This window comes from Marmota flaviventris, chromosome 18 (assembly GCF_047511675.1).
Source record: "Marmota flaviventris isolate mMarFla1 chromosome 18, mMarFla1.hap1, whole genome shotgun sequence".
Lineage (NCBI taxonomy): Eukaryota > Metazoa > Chordata > Mammalia > Rodentia > Sciuridae > Marmota > Marmota flaviventris.
The window spans coordinates 46,584,838-46,600,384 of NC_092515.1; the positions used below are offsets into that span (position 1 = coordinate 46,584,838).

At 42.7% G+C, this 15,547-nt stretch overlaps 2 protein-coding genes across 5 annotated transcripts in view; one reads left to right on the forward strand and one right to left on the reverse strand.

Moving 5' to 3' along the window:
• Window positions 1-802: 802 nt before the first annotated feature.
• On the reverse strand, window positions 803-2,668 carry LOC114106769 (probable ATP-dependent RNA helicase DDX28). Its single transcript, XM_027953901.2, has one exon. The coding sequence runs from the start codon at window positions 2,651-2,653 to the stop codon at window positions 1,031-1,033; it is 1,623 nt and encodes a 540-aa protein (XP_027809702.2). The 5' UTR covers window positions 2,654-2,668; the 3' UTR covers window positions 803-1,030.
• Window positions 2,669-2,711: 43 nt separating this feature from the next.
• LOC114081179 (tRNA-dihydrouridine(20) synthase [NAD(P)+]-like) overlaps window positions 2,712-15,547 on the forward strand; it is a 103,965-nt gene continuing 91,129 nt past the window's right edge. For all 4 annotated transcript variants that reach the window (XM_071604510.1, XM_071604511.1, XM_071604512.1 and 1 more), the window contains exons 1-2: window positions 2,712-2,800; window positions 7,690-7,831. The gene's annotated coding sequence lies outside the window, so the exon portion shown is untranslated. The remainder of the gene's footprint in view (window positions 2,801-7,689; window positions 7,832-15,547) is intronic.

Genomic DNA, 15,547 nt, shown 5'->3' on the forward strand with positions numbered 1-15,547 from the left:
GAAGATGGACACTGGGAAGGGTATTAAAGGTGCTCCAAGGCAAAACAAGTTTCTCCGGTGACTTTTTGAAATAGGAATGACAGGCCTATTTCAGCATAAAATTTGAAACATGTTTAAGACAAAATGACATAATACAAAATTACCACATTATTCTTTCATACTCCTTTCTTCAAAAAAAGGCAAAGAAACCATGTATGGGGCTGGGGATGTGGCTCAAGCGGTAGCGCGCTCGCCTGGTATGCGTGTGGCCCGGGTTTGATCCTCAGCACCACATACAAACAAAGATGTTGTGTCCGCCGAAAACTAGAAAATAAATATTAAAAAAAATTCTCTCTTAAAAAAAAAAAAAAAAAAAAAAGAAAGAAACCATGTGTGGTCATGCAGGTCTGTAGTCCCAGGACTCAGGAGGCCAATTTTTAAGCTATTCTCAGCAATGTAGCAAGGCCCTGTTTCAAAATAAAAATAACAATGGCTGAGGATGTAGCTCAGTGGTAAAGCACCCCTGGGTTCAATCTCAAATACCACAAATAAGCATTAAAAAAAGGGAGGATAGTTGGGATATAGCCCAAAGTGAAACCAAGTACTAGGAAAAAAAAAAAAAAAAGAAACAATAAGGCTGGGGATGTAGCTCAGTGGTAGAAAGGTTGCTCTCCAAAGCATTGCAAAGAAAGAAAATAAACTCAACAGATTCTTTGTCCTACATGTGGCAGTTAGGCATATGAATTATCAGAACACAATGAAGTCTGCCCCCAAAATAATTTTTGTTAAGGCGGCCCATAAAAGCATCATTTATTGCTAGAAATCATGACATCACAAAAACTAAAATGCATTTTATTCTTCATATTTTATATGAAAGACTACGTTACTATGGTCCATTACTCCATTGCTGGCCCGTAGTTCATCTTTCAAAGCTGCAAACAGCTCACCAGGCCTGAGGGGCATTAAGGTCAGCCTAAGTGACAAGTGTGTTCATCCACCCAGGACACCAGGAAAGATCCCTAATCCAGAATCCCATTTTAGTTAGCCAAAATCAAGCTTGCTGAGGCAAAGGCTCTCTCACTGAGGATGCCAGTCCTGGAAGGGTTCTCCTTCTACGAGCTGCAAGTTCAATCTTCTGAACCAGGCTCACATCCCATGGATGGGTCACAAAGCTGATGACTGAGCCTGGCACCTCGCTCCCAACACGGCCTACCCTTCCTGCTCTGTGGATGTAATCTTGCAGGGTGAGGGGAAAATCATAATTGACAACCAGTTCCACATGGGTGCTGTCTAGGCCACGAGAAGCAATGTCTGTGCAGAGCAGTATGTCTTGGGAGCCCTTCTGGAAGCACTGGAAGATACCTGCCCTCATTGAGGCTGGCATTTGCCCCTGAAGCCTTAGGTGTTTGATCTTGTGGTCATCCAGAATATATCCCAGCCAGTTCACAGTGCTGGAACTGTTACAGAACACCAGGACTGTTCCTGAGCATCCAGTCTTATCTGTTTTGTCACGCTGCTTGAGGATCTGTACCAATTCTGTCACCTTGTCTGTTCCCTTCAGCCTCATAAATGTTTGTCTGACATGAGGCATAATGCAGTGGAGCTTGGAACTGGTGATGGTGGTGAGAGAGTATGGGCTCCCAACTTTACTCAGCAACTGGCTCACACCTTCAGGAAATGTGGCTCCCACGAGCACTAATTGAGCTTTGGGATTGAAAGGGTCTTGTAAATCAGCTGGGCCTTGGGCTATATGGCTCTTTTCCAAGATGTAGTCCACCAGGTCCTGGAAACTTTCATCCAGCAGTGTGTCTGCTTCATCCAACACCATGAAGGAGAGTTGCTCCAGGGTGATCAGTTGACTCTTCAGGGCCTTCCATAGAGCCCCCGGAGTGGCAACTAGCACATGTGCTGAAGGTTGTTTGGACAGCTGCAGCCTGATTCTACTCATGCCATGACCTCCTCCTAGTTCTTGTACCCGCAGGCCCAAGGAGCGGCCTAGTGATTGGGCCACAGCCCGCACCTGTTCTGCTAATTCTCGGGAAGGCACAAGGACCAGACCCCGAGGAGCAGGTATGCGGTGGGTTTCCAGAGCTGGACGATCAACAAGCCTTTGCAACAGCGGAAGTAGATAGCTCAGAGTCTTGCCACTGCCCGTTTCTGCGGCGCAAAGGAGGTGGTGGCCGTGAAGCAGTGGGGGTATGGTGCGTGACTGCACGGTGGTGGGCCGAACGATTTCGGGAGCAGCATCGTGCAGTGCGCGCAGCACCTCAGGCTCCAGACCCAGGTCCGCGAAGCTGCCGTGGGACTGCAGGCCCCGCAGCGCTGGCGCTTCCAGTTGTGCGCGCTCGATGGAGAAATAGTCCCGATGCGCGCGCCGATGCCTCCAGCCACGCGAGGCGAGCGCCGCGCATTCCCAACGGCCCAGCGTGAGGCGCGCTGGCTGGTTTAACTCAGGCCGCCGCGCCGAGACGAGGAGTGGTCCGGGTCTTACTAACAGCGGCCGCTGGGCAGTCCGACGCCCGCTCTGTCGCTGTTCCTGGCGCCGCTGTAGAGCCCGCGGAATGCGCACCACTGTCAGAGGTTCATCCGGACCGCGGGCCGACAGATCCCGGCGGGGCGCCTTCAGCAACCGAGCAGCGAGAGACAACAGCAACGTCGGGCGCGCGATAGCCATGTTGCCCTTGTTTTTGGAGAGGCGCACGTCAGTGACGTCACGTATGCGCCGCTTCCTCGCCTACGGTGCCTGGCTCGGCTCAGTAAGATGCGGAGCTGGAGACGCGTCAGAAAGTGGGGAAGATCCCTACCTTTCAGTGACTGCTAGGTCTGTAGATCAGCACCCGGATGGCGACATCCAGACCTAGACCGCTTTTGGGTGGGGAGCGCTGTGGAGGCTGGAGCATAGGTTAGCAATACCTGGCGTCAGTGGGGCCCTGGTCCTATGGACCAGGTGTGCTGGTGTCTTCTGGAGATCGGGTGCCCATCCCTTGAGATCTTGTTTGTCGTCCTCATTGCCCCTGAGGACAATGTTCAGTGCCAGGCTCCCCTTGTAAATTCTGAAGGTGAGAGATGCCGCGAAGTTTCCAGAGATATGGACCCTGCGGAAATACTGGTAATACGTGTTTTCCCAGCGACTGAATGAATGGTAGGCCTGGGGACTGGCACGAGGGTGTGGAATTATAAATCTAGGCTCAATTCCCGCTCCATTCTGGCTTAGAACCCGCAGTAGAAGGTGGTGTCCTTCAACTCATTTTTTCACTGAAGTGGGAGGAAAGGTGATAAGGCTTTCAAGTGGTGACATCTCTTCTTTACATTAAAAAAAAAAAAAAAAAGCATTTTTAAAGCCAAATTTCACTCTCTGCTTCCTTGTCACCATTCCCAGCTTCCCATCCTGAACGCACCCACTCTAGCAGCCATCTCACTTTCTCTCTCAGGTATGGTAATTCCTCAGATAGCATTAAAGATCCAGAAGTCATCAGCTTCATAGGCCTGGTCAGTCAGAATATTTGAATTAAAATCAGATATTTAAGTTATAAAAGAGAGTTACACTAGTCATACTTCCTGAAAAGTTTTGAAAATGGGGGCCAGATCTTTGTAGTCTGACATTCTGGGGTGGGGGGTAAGGTAAATGTTTGTGGATTGATTACATGGGAGGTTCTTTTTTTTTTCCCCCCCAATATTTATTTTTTAGTTGTAGTTGGACACAACACCTTTATTTCACTTGTTTATTTTTGTATGTGGTGCTGAGGATTGAACCCAGGGTCTCCCTGTGCCAGGCGGGGGCTCTACCCCTGAGCTACAACTCCAGCCCACATGGGAGGTTCTTAACGTGGAATATGGAATATGTGGTTTAGTTTCACCACTATTGTTGGCCCTTCCTATCTTCAGGTTGCATATCTGTAGATTCAAACAAGTGTGGATTGAAAATATGCTGGAGATAAATGTGCCTGAGACTAGTGGGATATCTTAGTTGGTAGCACTCTTGCATAGCAGGAGTCCTTGGATTCAGCCTCTGGCAGTACACACAGACACAGACGCACACACACATATACACAGGAAAAAGAAAAGAAAAAAAAATTTGTCTGTATTGAACATTAAAAGAACTTTTCTTTTGGTGGAGAAGCCTTGAACTGAGAAACTCACACATGCTAGGCAAGTGCTGTACTATCACTAAGCTACATCCTCAGCTCTTTTTAAATTTCAGGTTGAAAACAGTATCTAACTAAATTGCCATCTGGCCTTGAACTTGAAGTCCTCTATCAGTCTCCCAAGTAGCTGGGATGATAGGTGTTTGCCTCCAGTTTACCTTCTATTGCTACTTTTATGATTCTTTCTAAAAACATAGAGCTCTTATCTGAATAGCTCCTTGGATGTCAGACCTGACAAGTTTCCTCCTTTGTCATGTGCCCTTGCACCAAACCAGAACAAATAATTATCAGAAAAGAACAATACATATGTATATATATGCATTAAAATTGTGTTCAATTATTCAGGGAAGGGTTAACTGATTAGGTATGCATCTGCTTTCTCATTATGCTAGAGCCTTTATAATATAATTACCTCAAAATCTTATAGGGGTTAGAGGTTTTAAGGGTCTGTCTCAGCCCATTGTCCCTAATTTCTTGTTCTATCATCAGACACTGCCTAAAATCTCTCTCTCTTCCTGATGTTCACAGCAGATATTGCATAACCTCTAATTGTTACTGAAACACATGGCTTAAATAGTTACTTCAGAAATAGGAAAGATTTGCTTATTAAAAAAAAAAAGTGAATTCCCAGGAGCAGGAGCTTAGTATGTTTCATGGATCTCAGGTAATAATGATTTAGTCATTCATTTATGTATTGATTTTAGAAATATTTTCTGCTAGGCGTGATGGCTCATGTAATCCTGGCAGCTGTGAAGACTGAGGCAGCAGGATCACAAGTTCAAAGCCAGCTTCAGCAACTTTGCAAGGCCCTGAGCAACTCAGGGAGACCCTGTTTCAAAGTAAAACATAAGAAGGGCTGGGATGTGGGGCAGTGCTTAAGTGCCCCTGGGTTCAAGTTTCAATTCCTAGTACCCCCCAACCCCCAAAAAGAAAAAAATAAACAAAGAAAGAAATATTTTTAAGACTATACATATGGCAGGTACTGTTGAAAGAGTGAACTGTGAACAAAATTCCTGTTCTTTTGTGGTTTATCTTTTTGCCTAATAAACTAATTATTGGTTTGGGGTAAAACTTATTTATTTATTTATTTTGTGCTAAGGATGAAACCCAAGGCCTTGTTCATGCTAAATGCTAGGCAAGCCCTGTACCACTGACCTATTCTCCTAGTTCAGGCAGAGAAGGGGCACTTTTGCAGATTACCAGCAGTTAGCTGATATTTTAAGCCATGTGAGTAAATAAGTTTACCTGGGCTAATGATTGGAATAAGAATGGAAGAGGGCTTAAGACTAAGTAGAAACCCTCATATGTGTAGGAGAGTTTTCAGGTGGGGACAGAGGTTGAGGGATCCAAGAGTGCTGGGTCAGGGAAGCCCAGGAGGGGGAGAAGAAGGAAGATGTAGGGCTCCACCATGTCTCTTGCTATAATTGAAAAATATGTGATCAGATAAATATCTAGTAAATACATTCAGGTCATTGGTGTCTTTTGTTAGTGTAGTGAGGCAGAGTAGGCCTAGGAGTACAAAGCAAGTGTGAACAGTATCAGTAACTGAGCAGAGCATACTTGGTAAACTTTGTGACTTTTTCAAGGAGATCTTTATATATATATATATATATATATATATATATGTATTTTGGGTGTAGATGGACACAACACAATGTTTTTTTTTATGTGGTGCTGAGGATCGAACCTGGGTCCCGCGCGTGCTAGGTGAGCATTCTGCCTCTGAGCCACAATCCCAGCCCCAAGGAGATCTTAGAGTTAAATATCAACAGTAGTTACCGCTTAAATACAGGATTTTGATTTTGTTTTTGTTCCTGTTGGCTCTTCAGAGTATTTCTAGAATGTGACCTCTTCTTACCACCTTTACTGCAGCTCCTTGGTCTGAACTTCCGTTATCTCTCAAATTGATTACCGAATTGCCTTCTACTGGTCTTTCTATGATAATCCTTGTCCTCTACAGTTTGTTGTTAACACAGCAGTCAGCATGATAGGTAAGACCATGTCAGCTCATGCTACTCCTCCATTTACAAACCTTTACTGGCTCACGTACTCACTCTTACCTTCTTTCTGCTGTTATTTCACATATCTGACTTCTGTTACTATCTCTTCTCTTTCCTGTGGTCCAGTCATGTTGTCCTCCTTGCCATTCCTCCAACACATCAGACAAGGTCCTGCCTTAGGAGAAGCACTGACTGTTGCCTTTGCTATGTATTCTTCTATTAGAGACCAACTTAGCAAACTCAAATCTTTGTTTAAATCTTGTCTTCTGGGGCTAGGGGCAGTAACTCAGTGGTAGAGTACGTACTTTGCATATGTGAGGCCCAGATTTCAATCCCCAACATCCTCCATCATCCAGAAAAAAAAAAAATTGTCTTTTCATTGAACTTGTGTTGATTTCTGTATTTAAAACAGCAACCCAGGGGCTGGAGTTGTGGCTGAGTGGAATAGCACTTGCCTAGCATGTGTGAGGCACTGGGTTCTATCCTCAGCACCACATATAAATAAATGAGTAAAAAAGGTCCATCAACATTTAAAATAAATAAATAAATAAATAGCAACCCAATCCCACCAGGTTGGGAGGCTGAGGCAGGAGTATCGCAAATTTAGTCAGCCTCAGTGAACTAATGATACCCTAAACAGGTAGAGAGAGAAGATGGGAGGGGAGGGGAGGGGGGATAGTAGAGGATAGGAAAGATAGCAGAATACAACAGTCACTAGTATGGCAATATGTAAAAACGTGGATGTGTAACCGATGTGATTCTGCAATCTGTATACGGGGTAAAAATGGGAGTTCATAACCCACTTGAATCAAATGTATGAAATATGATATGTCAAGAGCTTTGTAATGTTTTGAACAACCAATTAAAAAAAATGGTGCTCTAAACAACTTAGTGAGACTTTGTCTCAAAATGAAAAATAGGGGCTGAGGGTGTAGCTCAGTGATTAAGTAGTATTTCTGGTACAATCCTCAGCAAATAAATAAATAAATAAATAAATAAATTTGCAACCCAGCTAAGACTGGTGGCAAGTGCTTGCAGTCCCTAGTACTTGGGAGGCTAAGGCAGGATAATCACTTGAGTCAGGAGTTGGAGACCAGTCTGGATCATATAATGAGACCTTGTGTCAAAACAAAAACAAAGAAACAAGCTAAAAAACTAAAAATAAGTTTGTTGCACTTTAAGAAAAGCGATGTTTGCAATCCAGTCTCTGCTCCTTTCTCTTCCAGGGCCCAGCCAGTTTCCGAATCTGTCTTGTAATTATTTGCTTACTTGTTATGCTTAGTGACTTTTGCCTGTGTTCCTCCAGTAGCATGAAAACTGTGTTGAGCAAGAATTTTTGTCTATTTTGTGTTCTAATGTATTCCAAGAGACTAGGAGAGTGCCTGGCAGAGATTAAGCACTTAATGAATAGTGGTTCGATGAATGACTGAACATGCATATTTTATAAGATCAGACAAAAGGAACGCAAATGACTGTGGGTTGGAAGGAAAAAGGAAAACCTGTCCTTGCTAAGAGAAGGGACTGTTTCCACTTGAATTTCTGACCCTTATTTTCCTGTTCTTCAGGTGAAACAGAGGAGGAATGATTGTGAATAGTGTCTCTCTGTGCTACTACAACAAATTCATCTTAGCCCCTATGGTTCGGGTTGGCACTCTCCCAATGCGGCTGCTGGCCCTGGATTATGGAACTGACATTGTTTACTGTGAGGTAAGTGCTCCTGGTTTTCTGGGAGGGCTTTCCCACAAGTGCAGCCTCCTCATTTGGATGTGGGAGTGGTCAGGAGTGGGGGAGGCAGGATGGGAACTCCCCACACAGGTGTTTGTTGAAGGTGGGAGGGGAGCAACAGGCAGGCACTGATGAGTTCTGTGGGCCCTGCTGAGGGCCAGCATCCTGGGCAGCACAGAGGCGTTAGGGTTGCTGAGATGAGTAGATGAGCATCAAGTTGGGGAAGTGCCGTGGCCCCTGTAGGAGCTAACATACATTCAGAACATCAGTAAATGGACTCAGAGGTTAGGAAGAAGAGGAAAAGGACCAGAATCAGGCTAATGAAGCTGGATGAGGTTGGTTTTGGGTTGCCATAGGATTTTCTGGTGGTGATAGCTGGTGGGCCAGTAGATACACTTGCAGACTGCTCTGGAGAAAAGTAGGGCTTCAGACCCAGGTTCAAAAACATCTGTCAGGAAAAATAGAATTAAAGGAGTAGCTGATGTTGGATGATGAAGGAATGTGAGCAGTGGTTCTCTCTCTTTTTTACTAGGGATTGAACACAGGGCCTTGTGCATGCAAGGCAAATACTTTACCAACTGAGCTACATCTCCAGCCCTGGAGAGCTTTTCTTTTCAATATTTTTTAGTTGTAGTATTTTTTTTTTTAGTTGTAGATTAGTTGGACACAATATCTTTATTTTATTTATTTAGTTTTATGTGGTGCTGAGAATTGAACCCAGAGCCTCACACGTACTAGTTGAGCACTCTACCACTGAGCCACAGCGTCACCCCTGGAGAGCTTTTCTTAATCTTCATATGTTTTCCTAATGAGTGAAAAGTTTAGGAGACTGTCTAGGTACTTCTGATTTTTTTTTCTGTGCTAGAGATGACACCTGAAGTTCTGTGCATGCTAGTGCTCCATTGCTGAGCTACACCCCCATCTGAGATCCTTTCATCTTTAACAGCCATTGGGAGTGGGGGTAGGATGACTATGGCTATAAAAGGCAATGGGGGTGTGCTGAGCCACAACCTCAATGGTAGGGCGCTCGCCTAGCATATGCAAGGTGCTGTGTTCGATCCTCAGCACCACATAAAAATAAATAAAAATAAAGGTAGTGTGGGGCTGGGGATGTGGCTCAAGTGGTAGCGCACTCGCCTGGCATGCGTGCAGCCCGGGTTCAATCCTCAGCACCACATACAAAGATGTTGTGTCTGCCGAAAACTAAAAAAATAAATAAATATTAAAACTCTCTCTCTCTCTCTCTCCTTTAAAAAAAAAATAAAATAAAATAAAGGTAGTGTGTCCAACTACGACTAAAAATATATATATATATATATATATATATATATATATATATATATATATATTTATTAAAAAAAAGGCAATAGGAAGAATCTTTGTAGTGATGGGATCATTCTGTGTCAGTGTCAGTGGTTAGTGTCCTGATTGTGATTTTGTATTATTGTTAAGATGTTGCCATTGGGGAAACTGGGTAAAGGGTTCTTAGGTCTAGGATCTCTCTCACATCCTTACAGCTGCATGTGAATCCACAGTTACTCTAAGATAAAATGTGTAGAGATTAGGGAAGGACTGTGAGTGGACTTGGGGAAACACCCTAAGTCCTGGGTAGGAGTGTTTGGGAACAGGAATCAATGTGAGAAGTAAAAATGTGAGAAAATAGGCAAATTAAAAAGAGTTTACTGTCAGAGAAGGCCAAACTCAGGTCTGTAAACAATGTCAGATGGTACAGAGAGATCCAATTGCACGAAGACTGGTGGTGGTATATATGAGAATGAGGTGACTGGGGACAGGTTAGGAGTTAGAGACTTAAGGATGAATAGTAAACAAGGAATCAGAAAAAGGACTGCCGGCTACTACTTCAGGGATTTAAGAGGTTAAGCGTAGAACAAGTATAGGCAGATGGCTTGAGGTGAAGGAAGTAGAGTGAAGTGAGATATTTATATAAGAGTTGCATGTTTGAGTAATAAAAAGAAGGAAGGATTTAGAAGTGAGGTGGGTACCAGAGGTGATGGGTAAGGCCAGTGGTTGAGTGGAGTCGATTTCTTTTTTTTTTCTTCTGGAGGGGACAGGATTTTTTAATAATATCTTTATTTGTTTATTTATTTTTATGTGATGCTGAGAATTGAACCCAGTGCCTCACACATGCAAGGCAAACACTCTACCACTGAGATACAGCCCCAGCTCAGGGACAGGATTTTTTTTTAATATTTCTTTGTTTTTTTTTTTAGGTGGACACAATATCTTTATTTTTATGAGGTGCTTACGATCAAACCCAGTGCCTCACGCATGCCAGGTGAGCGTGCTACCACTTGAGTCACATCCCAAACCAGGGACAGGATTTTTTATTGTTATTTTTTGGCAGTGCTGAGGGTGAAACCCAGGACCTTGCATAGCTAGGCAGGTACTCTGGAACTGAACTATATCCTCAGCCTAGGACACAGAAATTTTTTTGTGTTGTTAAATTTGTTCTTTTTTGTTATAGATAACAGGAGAATGTATTTTTGTATAATATACATACATGGAGTATAACTTATTCTAATTAGGATCCTATTCTTGTGGTTGCATATGATGTGGAGTTACCATGGTCTTATATTCAATACAAGGCTAGGAAAGTTATGTCTGATTAATTCTACCATCCCCCCCCCGCCTTCCCTTTGTTTCCCTTTGTCTAATCCAATGGATTTATATTCTCCCCCCCCACCCCCTCTGCCGCCTTCCACTGTTGCTGGTTAGCATCCACATATGTGAGAAAACATTTGGCTTTTGGTGTTTTGGGATTGGCTTATTTCACTTAGCATGATATTCTCCTGTTCCATCCATTTACCAGCAAATGCCATAATTTCATTATTCTTTATGGTTGAGTAATATTCCATTATGTGTACATACCACATTTTCGAAGGACACCCAGGTGGGTTCAGTAGCTTAGCTATTTGTGATTTGAGCTGCTTAAACATTGATGTGGCTGTGTCACTACAGTATGCTGATTTTTTAAGATGTTTATTTATTTATCTCCATTTATTTTATTACCAAGTGCCTCACACATGCTAGGCAAGTGCTCTATCACAGAGCCACAACCCCAGCCCCTAGTATGCTGATTTTAAGTCCTTTAGGTATAGACTGAGGAGTGGGATGACTGGGTCAATTGGTGGTTCCATCCAAGATTTCTAAGGAATCTCCATACTGCTTTCTATGGTGGTTGCACCAATTTGTAGTCCCACCACCAATATATGAGTACCTTTCTCCCTACATTCTTGCCTTCATTTATTGTTACTTATATTCTTTATAATTGCCATTCTGACTGGAGTGAGATGTAATCTCTCTGTAGTTTTAATTTGCATTTCTCAATTTTGCTAGGCATGTTGAATATATTTCCATATATTTGACAATTTGTGTTTCTTCTTTTCTGAAGTGCCTGTTCAGTTCCTTTGCCCATGTACTGATTGGGTTATTTGTTTTTGTGGTGTTACGTTTTTTTGAGTTCTTTGTATAATCTGGAGATTCATGCTCTATCTGTGATACGAGTGATAAAGATTTTCACCCTTTCTGAAGGTTCTCTGTTCATGTTCTTGATTATTTCCTTTACAGTGAAACTTTTTAGTTTTATACCATCCTTTCTGTTGATTCTTGATTGTACTTCAGGGGTCTTGTTGAGGAAGTCGTTTCCTAAGCTAACATGATGTGGGATTGGGCCTAGTTTTCCTTCTAGTAGGTGCAGGGTCTCTGGTCTAATTCCTAGGTACTTGATCCACTTTGAGTTGATTTTTTGTGCACTGTGAGAGATAGGGGTTCAATTTCATTCCACTACATTTGGATTTCCAGTTTTCTCGGCACCATTTGTTGAAGAGCCTATCTTTTCTCCAAGGTATGATTATGGTGCCTTTGACTACTACGAGGTAACTATGTGTTTTCTATTCCATTGATTTCATTGGTCTTCATGTCTGATTTTAGGGCATAGGAGTCTTTTGTGTGTGTGTGTGTGTGTGGTGCTGGGGATTTAACCCAATACATGCAAGGCAAGCACTCTAAACTGAGCTATATCCCCAGCCCATAGGATTCTTTTTAAAAAAATATTTATTCTTAAGTTTTAGGTGGACACAATATCTTTATCTTACATTTATGTGGTGCTGAGGATTGAACCCAGTGCCTCATGCATGCTAGGTGAGCACTCTACCACTGAGCCACAACCCTAGTTCCCCAAAGGATTCTTGATGAGGTGGTGGGTCCTGCCCTTGTCTAAGATGGGCCAAGGAGATGAGGGGGAAAGTGATGAAATAGGAGGGAAGCCAAGGGTTTGTTAAATGAGACTTGTAGGAAGGCAGTCTTTTGTTGGAAATGGGGGTGGAAAGAAGGGTTTGAGGGCCTGGGGTTGTGGCTCAGTGGTAGAATGCTTGCCTCTCATGTATGGGGCACAGGGTTCAATACTTTTTTTTTTTTTTTTTTAAAGAGAGAGAGAGAGAGAATTTTTTAATATTTATTTTTTAGTTTTCGGCGGACACAACATCTTGTTTTTTCGTATGTGGTGCTGAGGATTGAATCCAGGCCGCACACATGCCAGGTGAGTACGCTACTGCGTGAGCCACATCCCCAGCCCTGGGTTCAATTCTTAACATCACATAAAAAAAATAAAATAAAGGTATTGTGTCCATACAACTAAAAATTTTTAAAAAGGGAAGAGTTTGGTTTGTAGGGATTTGACTAATGTAAGAAGTTGTGTTTTTGTTCACATGGGGTCTAAAAACCTAAATATTTGCCTGGCAGCTATGCATGCTATGTAGTGCTAACTTGCAGCCTTATGGGAAGGAGATGTGAGTTGCCTAGTGGGGATTGGGATGCTGGTACTTGCAGCAGGTCAGGGGCTGAGATTTCTAGGGCTCTGACAAGATGATGTGAGAGGGAGGGTTGGAGGAATGGAGCACATGTTCTCCAGAGGTTTTAGGTGGGAGGCAAAAAGGGAGATTTCTTAGTTTAGGATAACAAAGGCCTAAGCATGTTCTGGGGCAAAGTTCTAGAGGTAGTTAAAATTGAGAAAAAGGCAATAGTGCCTACATTAACATATTCATCCACCTTGGGCTTTAGTTTTCGTGAGCCCCAGAAAATGGACTTGATTTCTCTGAGAGTGATGGACAGTATAATACGAGAAGGAAGGGTCAGTGTCTCTCATATAGCCGTGCCCATAGGCAGCTATGCTTCATTGACAGCCCTGGACCATCAGTTTGTGCCAGTGGGGGGTCACGAAAGGGAAGCTGGGCAATAGAAGCAGAGCTGCCACTGAAATCAGAACTATGTTGTGAGGATCCAGATCCTTCGTGGCTAATTCTTTAGAATTCTTAGGGTTGTTTTCAAGCCCTTTAGAAGTTAAGAGCTCAGGATTTATGTGATGACTTTAATATGTGGCCCTTCTAATTGGGCAAAGTTGGTTTTCCTAATCAATGTGACCAGTTCTTATTTTCAGGGTCCTACTCAAGTTTGGAGCTGAGGAAATCTAATTTAAACACATTAATTTTGTTTTATGTACTTCACTGTGAGAGAGTTGGAATAGCCTCTGAACCAACAAGGGGTCTCTGAATAGAGAAGATCTAATCCTGCCAGGCGCTATGGTGCATGCCTATAATCCCAGCAGCTCAGGAGGCTGAGATTGGAGGATTGTGGGTGCAAGGACAGCCTCAGAAATTTAGCAAGCCCCTAAGCAACTCAGTGATACCCTGTCTCTAAATAAAATATAAAAAATGGGTGGGAGATGTGGCTCAGTGGTAAAGGGCCTGTGGGTTCAATCTCTGGTATCAAAAAACAATACCACCACCACCAACAAAAAATAACCTAGTTCTTCCACGGAGTCCTAACTCCTACGGAGAGAAGATGATAGGCAGTTAGGCTCCTATTTGCCTTAGGTATTTGGCTGGGAACTGGGTCTTGAGACCTGGTCATGGCATAATGTGGTGCCTGGTGCCTCCTGGTGGTTCCAAAAGTTGCTCTGCAGGCCAACTATCTGCTGCTTGTGTGTTCTTTCTGGGAGAACCAGATAGAGACTCAAGTGTGGGATTAGCTAACTAACTAGTCCACCTACCTGGCATAGAACCTAGGGGTAGAGCAGGCATGCAGGCACTTCCTTAACCCATAGAGTCCTGAGCACCTGGAAGATGAGTCTTGTTAGAAAAGAAAAGTTGAAAGAGCAGTAGTCCTTCTTCCCTAGGGTCTGCACTGTAAATTTTCCAGGAATTCCCCAGAGGTTGCATTTCTATTCCTTTTTATAATAACATGGGACTCCAGTTGCAGGAACTGAGAAGACAGAAGTTAGTGTTAAACCTTTTAATAAGTGGGATCAAGAGAGAAGGCAGTGTGTTTTTAATAGGTATCAGGGTGATTAAAAAGAAAAAAAAAACTTTCCTCCCTTGTGGTAGAGTGCTTGTTACCATTTGGAAGGCCCTGGGTTAATCCCCAGCATTGCAAAAAAGAAAAAAGTATTTTTCTGTGCTGGGAGTATTGCTCAGTGGAAGGACAACTAGATCTAGCAAGTGTATGAGGCCCTGGATTCAATCCTAGCACTGAAGATTTAAAAATTTTTTTTCTTATTGAGGAAAAACACATAAAATGTATAAATTTTAACCATTTTTAAGTGAACAGTAGTATTAGTATATTCACATTGTTGTGAAATAAATCGCCAGAACTTTTTCATTTGCAAAATTGAAACTCTATACCCATTAAACAGCACCTTCCTCTTCTCCTCTTCCTAGCTGCTGGTCACCACCTTTCTGTTTAGAAAGTAAACTATTTGGATGAATGTTCTGTAAGTGTTTGATGGGCTTATTTTGTTTTAATTTGTAGCTACTGGAGATTGAATCCAGGAGTGCTTCACCACTAAGCTATATTCCAACCCCTTAATTTTTATTTTTTTAATTTTGAGACAGGGTCTCACTAAGTTGCTTAGGGTTTCATTAAGTTGCTGAGGCTGGCCTTGAATCTGTGGTCCTCCTGCATCAGGCTCCTATGTTGGCAGTGATTACAGGTATATGCCACCAGGCCCAACATTGATGGGTTTATTTTAATTAGCATAATGTCCTAAAAGATCATTCATGTTATAGCCTGTGACAGGATTTTCTTCTTTTATGGCTGAATAATATTTCATTATATGTGTCTGCCACATTTGTTTATCCACTTTCTCATCTATAGACATTTGGGTTGCTTCTGCCTCTTGTGATTTGTGAATAAGGCAGCCATGAACAAGCTTGTACAAGGATTCTTGGAGACTCTGCTTTCAGTTCTTTTAAATTTGTACCCAGGAGTGCAATTGTGGGATTGTATGGTAGTTATTTTTTTAATATTTGGAGGAATGTTTTTATCATTTTCCATAATGACTGCACCCTTTTGTAACATTCCCATCAACAATGCACAAGGATTTCAGTTTCTCCACATCCTCAAAAACACATTATGATTTTCTTTTTAAAATAGTAGCCATCCTAATGATATCATTATTTATCTGGAAATGTCATTATTAATCTTTCTATTTTTTTTTGTGTGTGTGGTAGTAGGGATTGAACTAAGGGATGCTCTACCACTGTGCTATATCCCTAGTACTTTTTATTTTGAGACAGGGTGAGTCCAGCCCTGGCCCAGGAGGTTCAAGTGTATGCCCATTAGGCTCAAGGGATACTACTACTACCCCTGCCCAGGTTCCTGCCTGGCTGCATAATGTAATTG